Genomic DNA, 25345 nt, shown 5'->3' on the forward strand with positions numbered 1-25345 from the left:
ACAAAGCCATCTTAACTACAACACTTTGTCCTCCAGAACAACAAAAGAACTTCTGACATCAACTTTTGTCTGCTAACAGTCATACCTACCATTATTATGCTAATGAGCAATTTAATTAAATCGTGGATTGTCACGTATAAATAATGCCATCTGCCCCTCCCCGCTTGCCACCAGTAGGGACACCCCCGTAATCCCAATGCCGTAGTCCCGGCTCAGTTATTCCTATTAAGTTTATTATCTCAGCAATTCTTTGACTATGGGGTTGTTTTATTATTACGCAGATGTTGTGCATAGTAAATAGCGCCGCGTCTTTGTTGAGTGGGCCTGCAGCCTCATAAAGAAAAGCCAATGAAAGTTGGCCAATGGGAAAGACATTATACTAGTGCCACTCTGCACGGCGTAGCAGTACACGTAGTAGCACTAGTGCTGACGTATAACGCGGCGGACTGGAAACTTAACTCGGGAATTTGTCATTCTTGGGGAGAAAGAAATTGTTACATCTCGTATCTCCTCACTTCTGTGGAGTTGCTCAGGGAATATATTCTGGCTGATTTCTGCTGTGGTTGAGGCAAGAGCGGAAGATTAAGGAGGTAGGGTTAATATTAGAATATTTCTCCTGAAGTTAAGTTCATAGGATGTTGACAACAATTTTTTTTAAAGTCCACACGGTGTGATTATTGTGCGTAGGAAAAGTGAACTATGCTTGATGGGCGTGTGTGTGTCTTTTTTGTCTGTTGTTTGCGGAGTAGGGTAAAAGTACCAGTAGCTTTTTAGAGGGTTTTGAGTAAAAGTACCTGCATTATTTGTAACTCTAAAGCATTCCAGTGAACAGGGGAGACATGTAAAACAACTTGGAGTTTTTGTTTAGGGGAGTTAAGACTGTTTTAATGGGCAGAATTTATGAGTTGATTCGTAGCAGGTGTTTTGTGGCTGTTTGACAACCAGGCAGCCATGTTTGATAGGAGCATGACTAAAGAACAAAGTTGCACTTGACATCTCAAAGAAATGTGTCTCTTAAACACTTAGAAAAGGGTAGGAATAGTGGCTTTAGAGACTAACCAGGGTGGGGTGAGACCATGGGGTACAACTGGGGCGATTTTCAGGCAGTTCAGTTGCCGGCAAGGCACCGAACGGGGATGGAGTTTGGAGTTTGTGGCAAGTTTTTTTTTTCCAATATGGCTACTACTGTGTTAACTACTTTTTTTTTCTTTGGCTGTATGGAGTTGTTTGCATGCAAAATGGTGTTGGGCTTAGACTTTGTCGACTCGGGGAAAGCTAACGAGGCACGGTGAGGGACAAGGGACGGGGAAGAGAGAATCTACATGGTAGTTTCCAATCGACCCTTACCCTCTAGAACAAAATTTGCATATCTGTGGTGGTTATTGGAACACTGTGTGTGTAATTATTCTATTTTTGATTTTGATTTTTTTAATAAATCCATTGTTGCATAGAGGAGTGAATATGAATGGTTTGAATGGGGGGAAAGAGGGATGCATATGTGGGTGTGTGTGTGTGTGTCTCGATTTGGGGTTATTTGATTGCGTCTACGTGCGCATGTATGAATGAACAACCACTGCCAGGGGTACCTAATGGCTGTGCTGATGATGACAAACATTGAATCCCCACTTAACATGCTCATTTGAATAATTATGTATCGGGGGAGCTGAAGACGAGGCGGCTAGTCGGTTATTGTCTCGTCCAATGTTTGCCACGAGTTGCACTGTTAACAATATCATATACTTGGGTTCTTGGTTGTTGTGATAGCTTTCTTGATGGTCGTTTTTTTTTTTTTGATTGAGGATTGGTGGTTGATTTGCAATGCACAGTAAATCAGAAAACCACAGTGGTTTGATGAAACTGGATGAGTCATTTTTAAAATGTTAACTGGAAATGTTTTGTCACAATAACTTGAAGTTTTGAACATGGAATTTCTTTTGCATTTTCTTCATCTCTTTGTTTTGTGCTTAGAATTGTTAAAGAATCTGCTGAGATATATATATATATATATATATATATATATATATATCTATATATATATCAAATAATAATATATATATATATTTTTTTTTTTTTTTTTTGGGGGGGGGCTTCTACATTGCCTTTAGGAAATTTTAGTTTAGAATGTAACCTTTTGCACTTTTTTCTTGTATATTTTTCACAAAAAACAATTATCAAAAAACAAATTAAAACCCCAAACAATTTTGTTGTCTTAGAACTTTTATAAAAACAGAAACAATATCTGAATGGGCTGTACTTTTTTTATTTTATGTGCCAGCATAAAGTTGAACTAAGTGTTTATAAAAGTAGTTGTGGAATTGAAGCCATACTTAAATAGGCAATTAAAAATTATGTTCAGAATTTAATGAGAATATACTGTTGGAGTTAGCATACCTGATATGAAAAGGGGCTTTAGCAGTGCGCGTCACAGACTATACTTTTACTTTGTTCTACTAAAATTCAATTTAGTTCACTTTGTTTACATCAAAGCAAACAATAATTTATTTGGAGTCACACAATTAAACAATTGTTAATGTATAGTTTTGACCAAGGTATAAATGAGAAAATTCTTGGAAGCAAAAGAGTGGCAAAGATATGCTTTGCCAAAATCAGCGCTTAATAGATGCAAGCTCATTTAATTGACCGCAATTTTTAGCTGCACGAGGGCGCTTTCATTCAACGGCAAATTGCCGCAATTAAAACTATGACTGCCTATTTGTTTTGTTTTAGCTCAATGAATGAAAATTTGTATTATAACAAAGTTAAACAACAAAACAAAACAGTTCATTTCACTTATTTCACATCATGTACATTTGTTCCACACACGCCAATTGCGGTAAAAAATACTGTGAATTATATTTTCTCTGCTTAATGAGGATTACGTATCCTCAATCCAAAAACACAATGTAAACCACCAAATACATGCTTTGTAAACAATAAAGAGTAGTTTACAGAAGATACAACAAACACAACAATACAGAATTTACAAACAAAAGAATTCATTAAGTTTAAAGCAAAACAATGAGCCAACTTTGACCTTAAACAATGTTTAAATATTACAGTGTAGACAAAGAGTTAAAAATTACAAATGGAGTGAAAAAATAATGACCACGTCCATGTGGATGTTTCACACTCTTATTATTTTTCTACAATAACACAATTTATCAAACAAACAAATAAACAAAGGGAAAACAACTTACTATTGATCGTTTTTTGTTTTTATAGATTGTCAATAAAACTTAACAGTACAGAATCAATGTAGAAATTGCTTTTTAATTCTGAATGGATTACGTAAATACTCCTGTGTCATAAACATTTTGGTCTTGAAACTATCTTTGTACACTGGTATCACCAGTCCGTCTTCGCTAGTTTTCCGTTATCAATTATTAAAGAATGAAAAACTATGGCGAATTTTCAATATGGTCAGCGTCTCTCATTGTTCGTGGCCAATCCTCCAACGCGATTGATTTTCTAATTTCCTCCCCCTTAGTCTCTATCATGATTATTTCATGAAATTCAAAACTATGGTCCCCTGTAATTATTATTAAAAAATGTCAGCGCCACTGCGTATTCCACACCAGACCGTAGGTCTCTTTTGCTCTCTCCGCGTGGAAGTTAGATATTACTGGCTCTGCGTCGAATCAATACTACGCGAGCACGAAAAGAAAAGGAAAAAATTGGTTCATTGTCATTCTGTTGTGTAAATAAGTCTTTTGATAAACAAATATGCATTGGCTCCTTTAATTTTAGTTGTTAACCTTGAAGTTCAACAAGCCGGAGAAAAGCGTCGGGTGTGTCATCCAAATTTGTAGTGCAAGAAATAAATAAATGATTTTGACTTTGGTAGCGAAATGAGGGGGGAGTGTGTGAGATGAGAGATACTAAATAAATTATTGTTTTGCATTTGTTCTGACGGGTTTTAACATTGTTCTCATGCATGCAACTGAAACTACCAGTTAACCCTACCGTGAAAATTATTATTGATGCAGAAATATTATAATATAAGCACTGTATCCAACTGTGTCCAATTGTGTAGGTAGAGTTTTCTTCAATTTTTTAAAGTTTTGAGTCAACTTTTCGACAAACATGTAGATCTACACCAGTGCTTATGAACAACATTTTCGAAACAAAACCTGATGAGTTTGAATTTGGTTTTTAAAGATTGTCCCAATAATTTTGAAGTTTGATATTTGTTTTAGTTCCTGATAAATAATTTATTTGGATGGTGCTATACAAGAAACAGATTCCAATGTTTACATCTTAAAACTTTGTACCATTTCCTTTTAATTTGGAATTAAATCTTACACTAAAAAAAATTAGAACTTCTTCACACAAAAACACTTTATGACACTTTCCAATTAGGCTTTGTGGCTAACTGTTTTTTTCCCTTTCTACAACACCTTGACTTTGAAATAAGGTTTCTAGTCTACCGCTTCTATATTTGTAAGCAGGGTTAATTTGCGAAGAACATTTGTGCCAGAAACCTGAAATGAGTGTCAATTATGATATATGTGGAAAGTAATTATTAAGTTACGGATATATTGAACAATAGTCGCAGTGACATGATTCAGACAAAATTAGACTGACGATTTGTTCCTTATTCTTGCCCTTAGATTTTGTAAGTTTTGCTACAAAAATAAATCATTTGGGAAGTTATTTTGGAACAAAGGAAAGGGCAAGGACGTATTGGATAATGGTTTGAATGTGAGCAACAAAGAACTTTTTAAAGAAAGATTTGGGGGTTTGAAGGGGGGGGGGGAGGTGAGTGTTACCTTGTCGGGGTCATGTATGGTAGTTGAAGGATTTATGAATGGGATTCCATCTTTTAGTGAAACTACCAGTGCATAGAACTGGAAGAAAAGATTGTGATCAAACAACTGAATGCCATGTGTGTGTGAGTGTGTGTGCAGGGCCCAGAGAGTGGCGCGTGCCAGGCATGGTGTAGACACTAATTACATGAATACATAATGAGCTGAGCTGGAGTGAGATGCCACGCGCCAACTGCCGGCTGTGCATAGTAATGAGGGACGATGGGTGGATCGAACCATTGCTGAGTGCGGGGGTTGTGGGTTATCACTGAGGGGCAGGGGGATTAGGGCCTTTGAGTTGGTTATTTTGTGTTTATTGCACACGAAGGGAACCACTGCACTTAGCACACAAAGTGGTTTGATAGGTTTTTGTCTGAACGAGACAAACACAATTAAAGTAATCGGTATCAGGTTTTGTGCTGAACAAATTCTATTATTATTATGAATAAGCTGTATACATTGTAGAAAACAGGAGAGAAAACTTTGGCTACACGAATAACAATGAGGCAAAGTCACAAATCAAATGTGCCAAAATTACGGTTGTCTGTGCTAAATGGTCAATAGGTAATGCTCATTTATCAAACCGATCAAGCTTTTCAGAACCATTAATGGTTTACACAATGATTTGCACCAGAGAGCTCATAGGACACAATTTACCCTCATCTCATGAAAAACACCTTGTTTGACGGGTATTTGCAAGACGATGTTCTAAAGCCGAATGCAGTCCCATACTTGCAGACTTTGGACCAAATGCCATCTTTCAAGATGACAACGCTCCCCCCGATCGAGCCCGACTGGTGACTGACTATCTGAAAAATGTTGGGGTGCACCGGATGGATTGGCCTGCTAACAGTCCAGACCTGAATCCCATGGAACATCTGTGGGACCAGCTTGGCCTCGCTGTCTGTGCCAGAACCACCAACACATCAACTGTGGCTGACCTAACCAGGTTCCTTATCATCATCAGCGCATCACAAGACTTTGTGCAGCATAAGAAGAAGGTGCCAGGCTGTCATCAACGCCTTCGGATCATCCACTCATTACTGAACTTTTTGTATCAATAAAGTGTATTAAGATCAGTAACTTGTCTTGCTCGATACCAAATTTCTTGTCTCAATGAAGTGGATTAAGATCAGTAAGTTGTCTTGCTTGTTTGAATTGCAGTGCCAATTTGATTGTTCATACAGTAACACAAAAATTATGCTAATTTTGGCACATTTGATTTGTGACTTTGTCTCATTCTCATTAACGTGGTCAAGTCCAGCAACATGTAATCATTGCGATTGTGGTATCATTTTAAAGAGGAACAGTTCAGCTTTGCAATGATATATACCATATACAAAAAGGGTATTAAATAATAACAAATATACTGGATTGAAAAAAGTTTCCTTACTTTTTGTGAGCAGTTTATTTAACAATACTTTTGGAATTATTTATGGTTATTAAAATACTCAAAATTTTAGAAAAATACAACATTGGTTTTGGGGAGTAAAAATATGCATAGAAGTTTGTCTGTTTGTTTTTTGTTTTAGTATAAAAACTTTACAATACATTAACAAAACAACAAAACCAAACCAAAATCCACAAGACTACAGGACTTGTAACTCGACAGCAAAAAGAAATTAGTGGTGCTTTCAAGAACTCTAGGTGGCAGCAGACTTACCAAGTATACTGTTTTTTGAAATGCGCGATGCTCATGCGTAAACAATGGGCGATTAATTTGGAGAATCCCTTTGTCTGTTGCCGCAATCAATATCTTATAAGTTCTACTTGAGAACAATTTGATCTTTGTTTAACTTGAAACTTTTAAATCAAATTTTCTTTTGATTATCTTAAGATGGGGGGGGGGGGGGCTGCTATGTACATCGGTTTTATTTAAAACTCAATCGAATTATGTAAAAGGAATTAAAAAAATCATTTTTGTAGTAAAATGTAGTTTTGGGAACTCACAGCATTTTTACCCGCAAGTTCCAAAACTCATTCAAATTTTTTTTTTTTCTACTAAGTGAATGTATCACAAACCATCAAGGACAGAAAATCAAATTACGTATTTGTAGTAAAATGAAGTTTCACAAACTCTTGCGCTGCATCTTAATTTGATATATTAAGCACAACCTTCGATGGGAAAATTTCAGGAAATTACAAGTTTTGTTCTCCCTTCGCAGGAGTAGAATTGCTTTTGTTACGTGTGCGATGGTCGTCCAAGCGATCCAGAAGCATTCAGAAGACGTAAACTGCGCATGATTAATGTCGAAATAGATCTTACTGACATTGAGCCGAAATTTAGCATTATGAACAAAATAAGCAGTTGGAAATCCTTCCCTCAGAAATGTGTTCCTGATGACAGAGAGACACAATTAAAGAGGCTTGAATCGGTGTAAAGGTGATCAGTTGGACAGATGAGAACAACTTTAATTTGAATCAGTTTTTGTGTGTTTTGTTTGTCCACAAAAGCAGTGGACAAGATTGGTAATTGCTAAAAAATAACTGTTAGCATAAAAACTTACTTGGTAATGAGCAATGGTGTGCTGTTGATGGCATAAAACATTGTGAGAAACGGCTTCTTCTGAAGTATTGTAGTTTTTTTGAGGTAATTTCTTTATTTTAGGTAACATTTGTGAGTGGTTCATGGAAGAGTTCGTCAATTCCCGTCCTTTAGTTTTCAACTGAAATACACCAAACATACACCAAACAACCACCAATAGAAAGTTCTGATCAGTGTAGGTGATCAAAGATGTTTATGTTGGCCGAGTCTCGCGGTAATTCACAGAAAACTTGAAAGGGATTTGAACCTGTGCCCCCGCATATTGTGGGCTATTCTGGACCATAAAATTGGAAGTTGTCCAGCACGTTGAATCAAAACGAATGCCTTTTTACATGGTGTTTATCTTTGGTTCTAAAAGCACTACTGTGCAATCTGCAGCATCTAAATTGTATTGATGTTTTTGTGAATTTGATCACAAAGCCCCCCCCCCCCTCCCTCCAGAATAACCCAAAACTTTGTTGTTATTATTTTTGGCGTATTGGCCCTAATTCACATGGATCAACACACAATTCATGCATAACGGCTTGATACACCTTGTGTTACAAACATACAAGTGCACATAATAGTGCATACATTGTAACTTCCCGCAGGACTTGAAGCTGCATGGACCAGACTGATATTTGATTCTTGAATTCTTATTATTTATTGATTTATTTAACTCTCTGTCTGCGATTGTCCTTTTTTTCCCCCAAGATGAAGTTGGCAATTTCCATGTCCCACAAGACCCTACAATAACCAGGAAAACTGTGATCGTAAAATGAAACCGAAGTGTGACATCTGTAAACACTTTAAAATGTCATCATGACCTTATAACCAATGCCATTGACGCACACATCAGAGCCATTATGGGCATCCCTGGCTTTGACATTTAAGAACAAATCCCAATAGCTCCCCATGCACGACCCCCTTCCGTACACTCTCAACATTAATGTCGTTTTTTATTTTTGGACCACTAGTTTTTATTGTTGTAACGTTATATTCACACAACTACTGTGGTGAATTTAACCACCATTTAGGGCGTCCGTGGTTCTGACATTTAAAACGAATCCAAACGACCTCCATGCAAGACCCGGGTGTACACCCACCCTAAAGTCAGTTTTGATTGTTGTACCGTTATTGTTTCGCACAACCACCATGGTGAATTTTACGAACAGTTGGGGCAGCTTGGCTCTGACATTTATAACAAGTCCAACCAGCCCCCGAGCAAGACCCGGCTGCCCAACCTCTTTTTGTTGTTATTGTTGTACTGTTATTGTTTCACACTATAGACGATGTGACCTATGTTTACATTCAAACCGCCCTCTGTTGACAAAACACTGTATACGTCATGTTTCGCTGGGCAAAAAGACGCGTAGGCATGGTAAGATTGCATACACTTTCTAGCTGGCTGCCATAACACAAAGGTTTTGCCGGGCGGTATGCGCGCGAATCATGTTATGGTTTTCGAGTGACGTTAGAGGTCACATCGTCTATACTATGGTGAGTTTTAACCAACATTTTGGGGGCAATTCTTGCTTTGACATTTAAAACAATTTAAACGGCACCCATGCACGACCACGCTATACACTCTGTCAGTTTTTATTGTACTTTAACCAACATTTGGGGCATTTCTAGCTCTGACATTTAAAACAAATCCAGTCCCCCCCCCCCCCCCCCCCCGCACGCCCGGCTGTATACCCTCAGTCAATTGTTATCGTTGTACCATTACTATTTCACATGGTGATTTTAAACAACATTTGCGGCATCTCTGGTTCTGATATTTAAATCAAATCCAGCCAGCTCCCATGCACGACCCAGTTGCGCAGCACCCCCAACATTAAAGTAAGTTTTTATATTGTGTACTTTTATTGTTTCACGGGACCACTGTGAGTAACCTGCCCTTTAAAAACCTCAAAACCCGTGATAAATGTAACGAAGGAACAAACCCTGCTCAAGTGGTTGCTTATATCCAATCATGCCAGTGCAGACGACTTGACATTTAAGTTTGTCTCGCTCGGACAAAATGCGGATTCGCACAAAGATAGTGCTACTTACATCCGCGGCCTGGAATAATGTGTTCAAATAGAGCGCTAACTCATTTTGACATTATCACTCAAGTGGCTGCATTCAAACACTGACATTCTAACATTTTTGTTTGTCCCTTTGTTGGCCTCGTGTCTCGATGGTACGTTTCGCTGATGTTTTTCTTCTTACTTTCTGCGTTGTGTTTCAGGTTACTTTAGGCATTGGGAAACTATTTGGCTACTAAATAGATAGTCGGTACATAAAAGAAACTGTGCATGAAATTATCATCAACAACCAAAATAAAAAATAAATATATCCTCTTTCGGTTCCTTTTATCCCAATGGCAACAATGTTCTCCCAATGCACCTTTTTGAGATAAATATACCCTCTTTAGGGGTCTTTATCCCGATTGCAACAAGTTCTCTCGAATGCACCTTTTTTGAGATAAATATACCTGTTTTGGGATTCTGTTATTCCAAAGGCAACAAGGTTCTCCCAATGCACATCTTTTGAGATAAATTTTGGGGATTCTTTTATCCCAATGAAACGAGGTTCTCCCAACCCTTTTTGAGATAAATCATACCCTTTATAAGGATTTTTTTATCACGATGGCAACAAGTTTCTCCCAATGGATCTATCAGTTTTCCCTTGTATAAGCTGACGAAACCCTCCGTTGACAACAACCTGTTCTTTAGCTCTATGGTTCGTTCGTCATTGGTATTTGACACACATATCGTATCATGTGTTTTTTTCCTCCACCTGATGCGAAGCAGACATGCACGTGTCTCTAGTGTTATGCACCGTCTCTCCTCCGGGGATAACAGAAGTCTGCTCGGGATCCTGTAGGGCATTGACCCCTTGACCCATCGGCTTATAAGAGGAGGCTACTCGGGATGAGGTGAAGATTGTCTGATGACCGGTCGCTGATGATCGTAGAAAATGTACACAGTGTATCATGAGTCTTGTGTGCTTTTCTAAACGGCTGGCAATTATTGTGTGTGATGAGTGCATCTTAAAGGCACTGGACACCATTGTTAATTACTCAAAGTAATTGTCAAGCATAAAAACTTACTTGGTAACGAGTAATGGAGAGCTGTTGAAAGTATGAAACATTGCGAGAAAGTAACGTAGTTTTTGAGAAAGAAGAAAGAGGTAATTTCTATTTGTTTTAGTGCCTTTTTAATCTAATTTAACAATTAGTGACTAATTATGTTGTATCTTGTGTTCTGTTGTTGTCTGCAGATGTCGCAGTGAACGGATCGGTATCGGACATCCCAGTCAGGGGTCGAAGCAGGCTCAACGAACTCAAGGAGGCTGTGACAAGATCTCTTAGCAAGGAGACGCATTGCCGCGACTCAGACATCATGGTTAGGGTACGTATTCTGCTCATGTTATGAAGACGCACAATTCTTTGGCTGCTACGGAGAGAGTTCCTGGCCTGGAATTACTTGTTGCAGGGGGAGGGGGAGCTATTTGAGGGGGAGCTATTTGTAACTTATACTAGACATAAAAACTGTTTTTCATAATACCAGCAGCCGATTTCATGAAACTTTACGCAACTGCGTAAGTCCACTTGCGCAACGTTTATGGTGCAACTTACGCCAAAAACCTTTTGCAAGTGGACTAACGCAGTTGCGTTAAGTTTTGTGAAATCGGCTGAGCCTGATGGCTTACAGTCCTTTGAAAATCTTATAAATATACGTCAGCTAGATTGGACGGAGAGAGATCTCGATCCAATTCTAGGCAGAGAGTCGAGAGAGTTGCAGAGGCAGTAAAGTCCAACAAGGGTCGCTACCTTCATTTATTCCTTCACTGTGTGTAAAAAAAAAAGTGCATCAAATTGTACTGGCATCTTAGTGTTATCAGTTTATAGTCCTGCCTCAGTGACATTTGTAATTTGCGCTTGTTTACGTTGATGCCATTTGACAGTTTTTTTAATACTGAAATCTGAAACGGCGACTAGTAAGAGGATAGACTGTGGCCCATCACAACGATTATCTAGGCAAGGAGACTGCAGTTTATTCACTGTGATTCGGCCGTGGCGACAGCGAACAGGGAGAGAGCCACTCCACTCAGTCATAGTGTTGAGTTGTGTTTATTTTTCCTTTTGCCGGTTTGCTGTGTTTACTCCACTGCTCGGTGGCAACCCCCCCTCCTCCTCCTCCCCCCTCCTCCTCTAGGGATATGAACGATCCCTTGTGTTTGTGTGTGTGAAGATGTTGAATGCATGTAGTGGATGAAGATATCAGTTCTCTGAATGTGGCGCATTGGTTTATGGGCGCAAGTGATGACGTCATACTGCAGAGAGTCAATAGATGGTATATGGCAGTAGATGTACAAGAAAAATTCCATGTTAACTCACTGTTAGTGTTTACATTGACCAAATGTCCTAAATACTCTTATTCTGTACGACCGAGTTTCCCCTTAACTTTTTCAGAACTAGTTTGTCTTTGCAATAGTCCACCACCCCTTTCACTGGTCCACACATTTTTTATAGTTTTCTTCCAACAGCCTGTCATTTTGTGTGGTCGTCGTTTTGAAACCAGTACAGGCAGTGGCTTACAACTAGCTTGATGAAAAATAAAACTAGCTAGCCGGACCACTTGGATACAATTATGACTTGTCCTCAGAAGTTCTAACTGGAATTTGCCCAGCAGATCACTATTAAGGGAGATCGCTGCTTGAATGAGAAAGTGAAAGTCCAGGCTCTCTGCTCGTCGATGTATATATTCCGACGTATCCCACAAGTTGTGTAAATTCAACTGAACATGACTGAAGCCCCTGCCAGTCCTCAGACGTGGTGCACTCAATGCCCAAACAGTCTACTGATTAATTAGGTAGTCAAGTGTATTGTACGTGGTGTATCGGGGTAGATAATCTCAGTCTTATGTAGCTGGATTTGAATTTCAATAGAAGCTCCACTAGACCACGGGGTCCTGCAGACTTTGCACTGTGCGAGACAGGATGTGTTTTTTTGTAAGACATTAAACATTTCTCTTTGACTTTTTTATTAATAATTAGGTTGAGGTTTGGAAATGAAAAGCTCGAGTGTGTGTTAATGTACTTCTTAAACAAACGTGTTTGGAAATTTCAAATTTGGCTGACAGTTGACATTCTGGGGTTTGGAGACAGGATAATTGTGCAGCTCTCCAGAAATATTTGGATGGTAGCGTCTTGTGGCAAACTGCCTCTGTAAGGTGGAGGAAAAACTTGAGACAAATGCTACATGTAGCAATTCTGGAATTTCATCTGTGAGAGGGCAAGGCCATTTTTTCTCTGCAAAGGGCACTTTTATTTGAAAATCTTCAAGTCTATGGGAAACAATTGAAAGGGGCACAAAGGCCTAGACCAGGGGCAACAGAGACCATGGCCTCTCTGTAATTCCTGATGTAGGCCCTCCCCTATGGCCAGAGGACTACAGAGGAGCCTTGCGTCAAATCGTATTACATCGGGATATATCTCCCCCTGCTCTCTCATAGTATGGGTGTCGTACCTCGTTACCAACTCTCTCATTTTCACCTAAAATGCTTTACAAAGCAAATAAATTGAAGAGAGAAACTGATACCACTTCAACCTCATTCTAACTCAATGGAAAAGCTACGGAGGAAAGGGGATCACTTTCAGGGGATCAAGAAAAAGGGAAACGTCCATGGAATTGAAGATAAAAAGATCTATTATTGGAAGCTGTATGGGTGACAGTGCTGATAAGTTGCTTGAGAGAGTGTGGGAGGTATACACCATCATGTTAATTGTGTCTACATGCATTAGATGGGAGGAGAGTTCTCACTACATCTACGTCATGTGTGTGTGTATTGTAGTGGACAGGTATTAGCTCTGTTGTCCCGTCAAACTTCCTCGAGTCCGGATGACTGGCAAACAGTGATGCAAGACAAATATGAGGTTAAGAGAGTTTTAACGTCATACAGAAAGTCCCACATCAGTTACCCTAGAATCCACAACAGTGTTGTATCACCCTGAATATGCTGACAGCGAAACAGTACATGGACCTCGTTGGTTGTTAACGACTTGACTACCCATCCTGAACGAGCAACCCGTGGAGTCAACCTTATTACAGTTAACTGCCACATTTGTTTTAATGACCTGATTCAATGCGTCGGAAAACGGACGCAATTGCATGGTGTCCCTTAAAATGCTTGTTTCCCCCGTGTGGCCACTAAAGTTTGTACGTATTTGTCTCTCCCATGTGTACGGCTTTCATATGACCACGGGGCCTTACCCCCTTGCACACCGGTGCAGAACCCAAAGGAACTACGTATGCGCTCTGTCATGCAGCCATTAACAAGTGTCCCCCAGAGAGGAGATTGAATATTGCCGTGGCAACCGGCGGATCAATGAGAAGGATGCGGGAAGCTGAGCGGAGAGCAAGATGCGATGAGTAATGAGGAGAGTCCATTATCGGCGGCGGGGGTGGAGTTGGTGATGGATCGAGTGGAAGATGATTTGTGTTTGTGTGTATGTGGATTTTTTTTTTTTTTGTGTTATTAGTGTGCATTGTGTGTGGCGAGATTGTTGTTGGAGCATGGTCCTCATGGGTTTGGGGGCAGATCTGCTGCGACACAAACTAGAAACAGTGAATAACAAAAACGCGATGGTGAACGTTGCCTCGATATCATGTTGGCATTTGAGTATTAGATCAATGGAAAAACAGATGCCCTGCCTTCATCCAAACGTAAAAAGAAAAACAGTGTCTACTATAAATACATGGCAGGTGGTTACTTGTGTGTCTTGGATCTGACCTCGCTACACTTACAGGAAATATGGTTGGGCAAAAAGCAATGTTTTCTTGTCGCCCACTGAAACTGAATGTAATTTTAATGCCGTTTTGATACCCGCTGCCACAAAAGGGAAGGAAAAGTCCAAAAACTGTTGTCGGGAAATTTTAATCAAAGGTTTGACTTTCTGAAGTTGGCAAACTTTATATTTTACTGTTATTTTTATCTTGAAGTCTTTGAAAACCCAATTGAAGAAATAAGTACTGTCGTTTATTTTTGTCTATCCTGATATGTTAGAAAACCCAATTTAGGAACATAAATACAGCCGTTTTATAACAATAAATCTTTCTTCTGTCTGATGTTGTGAGAGTTGGTCGTGACATTTGAGTGTTTGTGTAATTCAATCTAACACCCTGAGACCGTGAAAAGCTTTTAACAATATTACATGGAGTCCAAATTGTATGCCTCGTTTTTAAGCAGGGAATTCCTCGCTTACATCAAGCGTTTTTCACAGCTTAGCATGTAATTTCTGGTTATGCGCATGCGTACTCCACGTGACTAGGTATTCTTCGTCTACACAGCACAAGTTTGGCGCTTGCACTGTAAGCAGAGAATGGTGATTGCAAGCGTAGAATTTGGCATTAAGCAAAGCCATTAAATTGGGCCTGGTGTGAACATTATACCTACATGTTTTAGACCTCAATTTTTCTTTTTTAAAATTCACCACTTAAGTCACTGCTACCGAAGCTAGTTTAAAAGTGGTTGAAATGTACTCGGCCAATTCTTACATATATTAAAGCATAATGCTGCAGTGTTAGTTTCTTGTTTTGTGGAAGATGATCACCAATTGTGTAAAAGGTAATCAGCAAATTCATTGAAGGTTTGTATGGTTTGATTAAATTCTGAAATTTTCTCGTCCGTCTGACCTCATTAGAAAGAATTTTAATGGCAGCTGAACCTTTTGTTCATAGGAAAATATTGCATTTTCCTCCTCCTTGCCTTCCCTATAAATATTTTACGTTAGAGGGTTTCTCTTTTGAGTGTAATTTATTGAATTTTGTGGAGAGAAATAACAAACTACTACTTATAATAATTGGCGGAAATAACGTGTAAATTGACCTTCGGAGAGCCAAGAGAAAACTCATCACTCTATGAAGGACCCTTAAGCATGTCAAACAATGATTTTATCGCAGAGTCAAACTTTATAAATTTATCTTAATTAAGACTAACAGACTAACCATGACCATGGCAATTATTGTATATTTTGGAGTTGATTGGAAAAATAACTGCAAGGATTTGCCTTTTTTGAAACCATCGCTACCACATTTTGAACTAAAATTTTTACAGCTTAGTTTTCTTGTATTTATATATACTAAGAAATTTATCAAACAGTTACAAAAACCAAAGTTATACGTTCTCTTTAAAGGCACAGGACACCTTTGGTAATTGTCAAAAACCAGTATCCCAACATATTTATATGCATAAATTAACAAATCTGTGAAAATTTTGACTCAATTGGTCATCAAAATATTTGAGTGAGAAATTACCTCTTTCTAAAAAACTACATTTGACTTCAGAGGGAGCCGTCTTGAGCAGTTACCAATAGTTTCCAGTGCTTTTAAGGATGAGAATTATTTTACTCTCCCGGTGATACACACCTTCCCTTTAAGCCTTCGTTGATGCACGGATAGTCAGTTTCCAGTCAACTCTCGGTAAACAGAACCGTCAAGGACGTTTAATCAAGCGACTTTTCTCCCGTAATTGACAAAGCTTTTAAGAACGCACTGGGACCGTATATCATGTGTGCCTACACACAAAGGGAATGTTATCAAGTCACAATGTGAGCAGATCAAAACGACAATTGTCGCTATTTTTAAGATTAAATCTTCCCCATTTGCGACTTTTAGTAGTTTTCACTTTAGATGATGGGTTTTTGAGAAGTAAACGATTTTTCTTGTTTAAATGTCAAGGGTAGGAGGATATTTATTTTGTGCCATTGTAGTTAAACAAATTGTGAAAACATTGGGACAAATCAATATGTTAATTTTCATGGGGCCTCTTATTATTTTATTATTTGTGATGTAACTACATTTAAAAGGAAATCACAATAAAAGGAGCCACTTTGCATCTGTCATGCCAACAGTTTTTCCGATGGTTCTGTAAAATAAAATTAAGTACCTGAAACCACCCAAAACAGTTCCAGCATGTGACTCGACAAGCAGGCTAAGGGACCTTTCAAGCTTATGGTAGGCATGTTATACTCAGACAAACAAAAATACAAATGGACTTTTCATGAACAGTAACAAACATAGTGCATCCTTGTAGCTGTACATTATATTTCATAATTAAATAATGGGTTGGGGGGGGGGGGTAGCAAGTCAATTCCACCTGTAATCCCCTATGGATAAGATGGATTGATGATGTATTCTTTCAATTCTTTCCTGTTCTGGGCATTTGTGTGTATAGCACTTTATCATGGCCACCGGTTGACACCTGCACTCCTATAGTTCTCATTAGTCTCAGACAATCAAACAATAGCCTTGTTACTGGCTTTCAATGAATTAATTTCACTTGACGACAGTTTGTTAACGATTAATGAGGTCTCTGGTGTTTGGTACACGCTCATCAGCCATATTCTTTGTGTGATGAACTCTCATCAACAGAAAAATAAGTTGTGAATTTTACATGTCATTTTCGTCTCATAATCAGTGCGACTTGGAGAGTTTTGGGGTATTTTGTGAGGTGGCAGCAGACTTACCAGGTAAATCCATTGATCTTGGTTATGTGCGCATGCTCAGATCTACGTTAACAATGGAAATTTACCTGGTAAGTCTTCTTCCACCTAGCGTTCCAAAGTCTTCTATTGAAGTTACTCATTACGATTTTTAACAGAAAACTGTTGAGTTATATTTTTTGCATCTCCATGAAATCTGATCCCTGATTTAAATTCGTGTTAAGAGCGCCCTCCAATAGGTCATACACAGAGTTGAGAAGCCCAGGGCCCAATTCCATAAAAACTGTTAAGCAGAACAGGTTGCTCAGAAAATTGTTTTGTTAAGAAATGAGTGAGATACCAGTCGCAGTATCGACTATTTTGGCTGGTAACCTTTTTCTGCTAAGCAGTAATTATCTGTGCTAATCAAGTTTTTTTTGGTGCTTACAGGCTGTATGAAATGAGGTTTTTTGAGGTATGGCAGACACTGTTGGAATACATTGTTTGGTCGGGGTGTACACCTGGAAAATAATACCCAAACCTAAAAGTTTTGTAGCATTGTGTCTGCCATATCTCAAAAAGGCTTCTTGGGCCTAGCTGGGGCCATGGTTTAATTTGGGAATTTATATTAACTGGTACTCTTCATGTTGTATGTGTTACAGGATGTGGCAGACAGTGAAGACCGACCAAGGAGAACGAGGGCGACAGGTCCAGCAGGTGAGATTAATTTTGCAATTCATAAATCTTGGTCTATTTTATTTTCATTTCATTTCATTTATTCGGCTTGTGAAGCTAAAGAGTCTCAGAAAAGCAAACACAATCACTGAAATAGCCAAGAATCCAATGGAATGTATGGATAGAAAACACAGAAGGACATGAAGGAAGTTTCAGTTTTAGTTTTGGGAGAAAAATCCTAGAGAATTATTCAAGGAAACCCAAGCAGTCAGCTGAAAACCCAGTCCACGTTGTGCCCACGGCATGAATCGAACTGAAACAGTTGTTTCAATTCAATGACGCCATGTTTCATATTTTGCTCTGAAATAGTCAGGAATTAACCCTAAATCCCCTGTACAAAAACGTACTGACTGTACTGTTTTTGAGGGTTGGCAAATCTCATAATGAAGGGTATCAAAATAAAACGCTTAGTTGATACCCTTCAATGTGATATTTGAATGCGAGGTTAGAGACTTGTTATTTTTCCCCACTCATACGAGGACTCTATCTATTGGGAAATGAGTACATACACTAAAATATAAATTTATTATTGTTTTGCTTTTTCTATTTTTCATAACTTTTGTGTATATATTATGTTTTTGTATTATTTCATTGTAAAGTGCTACAACCATGCTCTTTGTATTAGCACTATACAAGCAATGTATATTGATCACAACCTGACTTTTCTTCATTCAAATCCAATCTCAAAACTTACCTCTTCAGTCAAGCCTACCATTATTTTTCCCTTGGTCATATTTTAGCGCAGTGAATAGTTTTCTAGATACCAGCGCTTTATAAGATTTATTATTATTACTATTCATGAATTTGACCTTTGAACCCCTCTTTAAAATCGTTGAACCGCAACTATAATTTAATTGAATTTAATTATAAAGGTTTATTAGTCAAACTTTAAAAGGTCATCGCAGCCACGAGGCGAACATTGTCAATTTTGCAAATACAAAATATGTAACAACTTAAACTAAAAAATGGCATTGAAATGTTTAAAAGGTATTTAAAAAAGAACTCTTTTTCAATATGTCTTTTGACTGTGATATAATTTTTTTGTTTTATAACAGCACCTGTATGCATTTATGATGAACTGACTTTGGTTTTCTCTGAACTGATGACATCATAAAGCGATTGATCAAAGTTGGTTAATTTAAGTCTGAAACATATGTGAATGTGAATGTTAATTATGTGCATAATGTGCAAGATGTGGGATGCCTTCGGGTGAGTGGATTGGGGTGAGGACAAAGGGAGTGAAATGAGATTTCTTCATATTTCTTGGCACGTAGATTTACATCTAAGAACTTACATACACTGACTTATCTTCTGTAATATTACACAATTGTTTGTTCTTATTTTTCCTACACAGATCCAATCCAGGAACATTCTGGGTAAGTTGACATTTAAAATCCCTTTTCTGTGAAGTGAGGCTGAAAGTTTTTCCCAGAATGAATGCTAAGTCTCCTCTTATTGGGGGGGGGGGGGGGGTGGGGAGGAGAACCCAGAGGTGATGTAGGTCTCGATGCTTGTCATGGTTCAGAATGACTTCAATCTGTTTAATAATCATGGGGGTTGGATTGGAGGGGGGAAAAGGTTGCTCAACTAGATTTGGGTGCCCTTCTTATCAAACTTATTCTAACCCTGTAATCACTCTCTGTCAGTTGGTGATTACAAACTTCACATCATTATCATGTCAAGATTTGGGTGGACTTTGCACCCTTTGCAAACTTTGTTGAGGCCATATGGGCACCAAACACCTGTTCTCTTGTGGTTACTGTTGGTGGAATGCTTAGTGAGGGGAAAAAGTACATTTCCAATGTGTATGTGGAAGGATCAGGTTAGGGAATATAATGCATAATGTTGTAAGGCTAGAAAGTCTTAAACGAGGCCAAAAAGTTCACATCATGGACACATGTGTGTAGTTCTTGGTTTACAAGGATGAAGCAATAATGGAAGCATTTTGATTCCAACACCAACACAAATATTAATAACAAAAGTAGAAGATAAGCTAAAGCTAAAACTAAAGCAGAAGAAAACAAAACGCACTTTCTGATCATTTCAATTAGACGAGATACAAAAGGTGTTATTTAACCGAGCATGCTGAATGAACTACATGAACAAATGGGGGCTGTTCTTAATTAGTTTGTACTTATCATGAAAGCAAACAATGCGATAGTACACAGTTCATCAAGTCTTACATTGCACCAGTAAACTTTCTACTAAAGAATTGAACTGTTGACTAATACACACCTAGATTCCACAGGTGCATTTCTTCACAAGCTTTTTTTTTTTTTTTTTTTAATAATGTCCTTAAATTCTATATCTTTAATCTTGGCTTACTTCTTGTGCTTTTATAGATTGCTTTTATAGCCCAGGCCAGTCCTGTATTTGGTTGTATTTTGTTGTTGGACTTCAAGTTTACTGTGTCGTCTATCATATTGACTGTATTCCATTTTTTTTTTCCCACTCAGATCTGGCCAAAAGTCTTTGACTTTTTTGTTATCATACTCGCAAAACACATTGCTTTCTTGTCGTTTTCTGTTAATTTGTCTATGTTGTATGTAAAAAAATAACTATAACAAAAATTAAGAAACCTGTTAGCAAAGGTTATTTGAACCAGAAACACCAGGGTTAAACCCTAATCTTTTAGTGCCATGTCTGAATAAACTTGGTGACAGTTTTGTACTTAAACACCCTGATTCCCTCTGATTGTTAGATTTATATAAAGTGATTTTGTTCTTCCAGGTGCCCAACTCCAGGATGCGATGGGTCAGGACACACAAATGGGAAATTCTCCAAACACAGAAGGTATGTTGTTAATGGTGTAAGAAATGGTATACAGACTCAATGAATAATGAATCCCTTATAACATAAAACTTTTGAAGAGATGTTATACGGGCCCGGAGTTTTAGGTTCAAGTCCTGCTTTTTTAAATATTTATTTGTTCAAGCCCAACTTGGTGATTTTTTTGTTTTATACCAAGTCTTATAACAGTTTCATATGAAGTGGAGTTTAAAAATAAAGTTGTTTGAGTAGTGAAGACAATCAATACCATTTTGTACCGATTTAATCCAACAGTATATACAGCTGTCCAGTTAAGCGCAAGCTTGATTCCAAACCAACGTCACCTGAGCCTCAGCGCAAGATGAAGAGAACACGGCGTCGAGGAGCCAACAATGCTGCCAGCAATCAAGACGCAGATGATGAAGTCATCATCAACAAGCCGGCAACAAAAAGCGGGGTAGCTCCCGATCAAGAGGACGAGAACTCGGTGTCGTCCCTTGATGACGACCCGCAGTCCAAGTGCAGCCGACGAGCCATCAAGAATCTGCAGAAACTCCTGGATAATGTGACGGCTGAGATCGACCAGGAGAAGAACGTGGAGAAGGGTGTGAAGCTACCGACGAAGATGTCCCAGGAGGAGGAAGAAGGGGAAGAAGAGGTCCCGGATGAGGTGCAGAAGGAAGCGATGGATGTCAAGGAGCAAGAGCCTGAGATGGACAAGGAAGAAGAGGCTGATGTTGAGGAGAAAGATGAAGTCGAGGAAGACGGCGAGATAGAGGAGGAAGAAGAAGAAGAAGAAGAAGAGGAGGAGGAGGAGGAATCAGTCGAGGAAGACAGCAAAGTCCAACTACCAAGATATGACTTCAAGAACATTACCACTGTCGAAGCGGAAGATCAAGACGACGAAGAGGTCTGCACACCTCCTAAGCTTCACAAGGAGCTGGCTTTCCTCAACCAGGAGGTTTCTATTCTTGGGGGTACTCCGGAGTTGTCGAAGGGACTTTCGTCGCCGGAGCCTCTTCCGCTGAAGGACACTTACACTGATATCAAGGACAAGGATGCGGAGGATGCTGGTGATAGCGAAGAGCTGCATTTTGAGAACAGTGAGGAGGAGGCGGAAGATGACGATGATGTCATCTTAGAACTGATCGGTGATGATTCGGGGGATGACGACGCTTTCTCTTTAATCCCTGAGAACTCCAAAGGAGCTGAGGATGAGGACGAGTACAGCATCGCCATGCCACAGCTGCCGAAGCACCTCCGTCTCATGAGCGAGCAACTGTCGCAGGAGCTCGAAGAAGAGACCAAAAAGCATCAGTCGGATGACGTCGCGCAGGAGAGCACACCAGAGCAGGACGCCCCGAAAGAACCTGCTATCAGGACCATCGCAGAAGCTCCAGACACAGCCAGCACAGAGAGTGAAGAACAAATGGAAGTCATTAATGAAGTCGATGACTCTCTGGTCATCGAGGAGAAAATGGACGATTCTCCCGCGGTGGAGGAAGAGACGCCGGTCTTGCTTTCGGAGAACACTGAGGAGGCTCCCACTCCCAGCAACAAGGCTGTTGTTAATCTGTTGCCTCCAACAACAGAAGAGGTCCCCATGGAAGACAATGACGTCCTGAGCCAGTCCATGGCAGTCCCCGACGAACCTCTTGTGATTGACGACAAAGTTCTTGACCAGGGCGAAGACAAAGAGAACACCTTCACTGCCCCACCCGTCAAACCGGACATTCCTCCGACCATCGGTGCTCTTCTCGCCGCAGAGCCTAGAGTCACGTTACCGTCTGTGTCAAAGGCCACACCTCTAATGATACCCATCGTGAAGACAGAACCAATGGACATTATGGCAACGCTAGGGACCTCTTCAGCCATGACACAGATGAGGGAGGCAGTCAGGAATGCATCGGGGGGCATGCCGATGACGTCGGTGCTGCTTAACGAGCTAACAAGCAGCAATCCAGGCACGATCATTACAAGTTCTACAAGTAAGTAATCACTTTCTTCGGGGGTTAAACACTTACAAGGTACATGGGCCTACTTTCATAAAGCTGCTAAGCAGAAAATACTATATGCTAAGCAAAAATAATAGCAAGACATCAGTTGCATCAATGTAAATTATATGCATGTTTGGTTGGTAAGCTGTTTCAGCTAAGGGATATATTCCTCTGATAAGCAATTTTTTTTTGCTTAGAGCCTTTATGAAATTGGGCCCTTTTGGGTTGAAGGTGCTGAGCAAATATGGTTTACACAAAAAAAGTCTGCATTTGCTCCAGAGTTTGGGGTCCTGTCAAGAAATTGAGTTGTTTTTGAAGCAAAATTATTCAGATTAGCTGGTACAGCTGCAGCCTTCCTGCCTTCGGTAAATGTCAACGAACCAAGGTGACATGTTATTAGTATAACACCCCCCCCCCCAATGCTTTCTTAACTGACCCGCCACACTTTGGCGGTGAACTCTTCAAAAACAAAATGCCAAGATGAGAAATCTTCTGTAAATGTCTTGGGTTTCTGTTCTGTGTTCAGGGTTTTTGCACGTTATGATTTATACACTAATACTTGTTTTATTTCCCCCCTCCCTCAAATAGTGTTGACAAAGGACTTTCTTGAAGGGTGCAAGTGTCCAACCCCTGGCTGTGATGGGTCGGGGCATGTGACTGGACTCTACCATCACCATCGCAGGTGAGAATAATGGATTGAATAGCCTCAGTTAGTGTACTTGTAGGGTAATTTTAAAAAAGTAATCACCTTTTCTTGAAATGGAAAGTGAGTGAGATTATTGCATGTTCCCAAATTGTAGTGATTTGGTTAAAAATTTGGTATCAACTGTCGTGTCATTTTTAATTGGAATTGGGTAGTTTGTGTAGAAAATATGACGTTTGTTAACAAAGATAGGTATAGACAAACAACAGGTAAAATTAAATTCATAACATTCATTCGAAGATAAAAGTGTTAAATTGATTTGTCAAAATTTGAATTTTTATCTTTTTTAAACTCACATGTAAGAAGTCTTTAATTCACAAAGAGACTGCCAATTTTTTTTAAGAGATTCTGTCTCAGAAAATCTCAGAGTGTTTATGAGATGCCTTTCTGTTTTCCACAGTTTGTCTGGATGTCCACACAGAGACAAGATTCCACAGCAGCGTGAGTGTTAAAATGATTATTCATTGTTTTTGTAGAAATTTTGGATGCTTCCCAAAGAAATTAAGTAAAAAGTTGCGTAAAGTAATGGCGGAATGTGTGCAGCAAATAAAACAAAATTCGGACGGCCACTTGAAGCTGAGGGCAACACTTAACCAATTTGGGCTATCAATCCAAATCAACTGCCACTAGGGGCACATTGCCAGTGGCCGAAACAGGGTAACCGCAACTTTTTACGGATGCTTTAATTGCTCTGAATCCTCTACAAAGCAATTGAATAACTAGTTGTGTAACGTATCGGCCAAGACCATGACTAGACCATGTTGGCTAGACCATGAAACAAAAACAAGATGTGTCCGGAAAGAAACTTATCGTTTCAGCACAATGTATGGTGGATTTATTGATCGGGAAAAATGCATTCCTATCAGAAGCACGAACGACTTTTCTAATTTCCACAACTGCGTGTTTTTAAACAGAGGCACTCGATACTGGCCCCAAGGTTGCTTTATTTAAGAGATAAAGATGATGAAGAGTTTTTGTACATCTTTTCAATGACCTGTTTTCATAGTGTCAGGATTGATTGAGTCATGAATGTTGCAGAACGGGGAAACAGAATGTTTTCGATCCGTTTTCTAAGGGACTCGAAGACAGCCCGAGGGCATCCTGAAATTGAACCAGAACACCCGGGTCAGAATGTTGCATCGAACTCGCAAAAAGGTCTTGACGAACTCTCACGAGATACCGCGTTACCACAACTCGGCTGTCTTAGCGTTTCTTCAGCACTCGACTATGGGGGATTGAAGCTAGGGATTGGACTGTATGTATGTGCCGCGGGGGATGTAAGTGCAGGGGGAGTTAAATACACTGTACGATTTGAGAGGTTGAAGCTGCTTTAGTGTGGTACTGTCACTCTCCTACATTGAGAGAGAGAGGGGGGAATATAAACGTGTGAACGGGCAAACACGGAGACTGTATTCCAAGCGGTGAGGTGATCAACATTGCATTCTGTTATCAGCTCTTGCACTACACACGAGAGGGCTATAAACACTGGTGTTTTGTGAGAGGGAGTGAAGTTGCGAAGGGCCGAGTTGCGAACGCTTCTGTACTCTTTATGTAGCGCATACGGGTTTACCGAAAAAGTGCGTTAATCGGACGCGTTGATAAGTCATGAGCTAAGAGGTTTTTTACTAGCTGGGGAGTTCGTCAGGCACTTGTTGTGTGCTAGGTGCTATGGGAAATCTATTGGCTTTACATTTTTTGTCCGGATCAACAAGTCGCGACATTGTGAACTTGACTGTTTTTTTTTTTAGTTTGGCATTGTTTTATAAACAGATGCACTTTGTGGTTTCCTCAATATATCTGTGTGGATTTTTTAGCAGTTTGAGAATAATTTGACTGTTTATTTTTGTGAAAAGTCTGTGAACTGAACTTTAAATATCCAAAGACCATTTCTAACCAGCGTTCGAATTTGACTCATTGTTAGATGTTTCTAACATTTTTGTCTTTTTCTACCGCAGTCTTACAGATGCACGAACACGTCTTGAAGTAAGCTATTTGCAATACATATTTCACAGTAGATGTAGATCCTTCACTCCCCCAGTAGATGTAGACTCCCCCCCCCCCCACACACACACTTCTCCTTTCCCCACTCTCTCTCCGTTTCTGTGCTCATCTTTTGATGTTTTAAGCAAATCTTTTTGCATGAATATTTTGTGAAAAGTGATGATTTCAGTAATCTGGTGTGAATATAAAGTGCCTGCCTTTGATTTGCAACCAACAACAGTTGTCAAAACTGTTTGAATCACCAAAGATTGCATGCAGGCGACTTTTGGACATTTCTGTGGTGTTCATTATAAGGCTTTCCCCAATAAGGCCACCTGGCACCTTGCTAAACAGGGATGGT

The 25345-nt window shown here is 39.4% G+C and overlaps 1 protein-coding gene across 6 annotated transcripts in view; it reads left to right on the plus strand.

The window, feature by feature from the left end:
* The window catches only part of LOC139952189 (uncharacterized), a 59627-nt gene that overhangs the window by 12616 nt on the left and 21666 nt on the right, over window positions 1-25345 (plus strand). For 5 of the 6 annotated variants that reach the window (XR_011787874.1, XM_071951226.1, XM_071951228.1 and 2 more), the window contains exons 4-11: window positions 10597-10727; window positions 17463-17517; window positions 18890-18911; window positions 20266-20328; window positions 20599-22292; window positions 22890-22983; window positions 23405-23445; window positions 24960-24987. Coding sequence is in view for 5 of the 6 variants with exons in the window: in XM_071951226.1 (XP_071807327.1) it covers window positions 10597-10727; window positions 17463-17517; window positions 18890-18911; window positions 20266-20328; window positions 20599-22292; window positions 22890-22983; window positions 23405-23445; window positions 24960-24987 (2128 nt within the window). In the remaining variant the exon portion in view is untranslated. Of the gene's footprint in view, window positions 1-444; window positions 591-10596; window positions 10728-17462; window positions 17518-18889; window positions 18912-20265; window positions 20329-20598; window positions 22293-22889; window positions 22984-23404; window positions 23446-24959; window positions 24988-25345 lie in introns of those variants that run through there. The other variant, XM_071951231.1, reaches the window with a different exon arrangement.

The sequence above is a fragment of the Asterias amurensis genome, chromosome 20 (assembly GCF_032118995.1).
Source record: "Asterias amurensis chromosome 20, ASM3211899v1".
Classification (NCBI taxonomy): domain Eukaryota; kingdom Metazoa; phylum Echinodermata; class Asteroidea; order Forcipulatida; family Asteriidae; genus Asterias; species Asterias amurensis.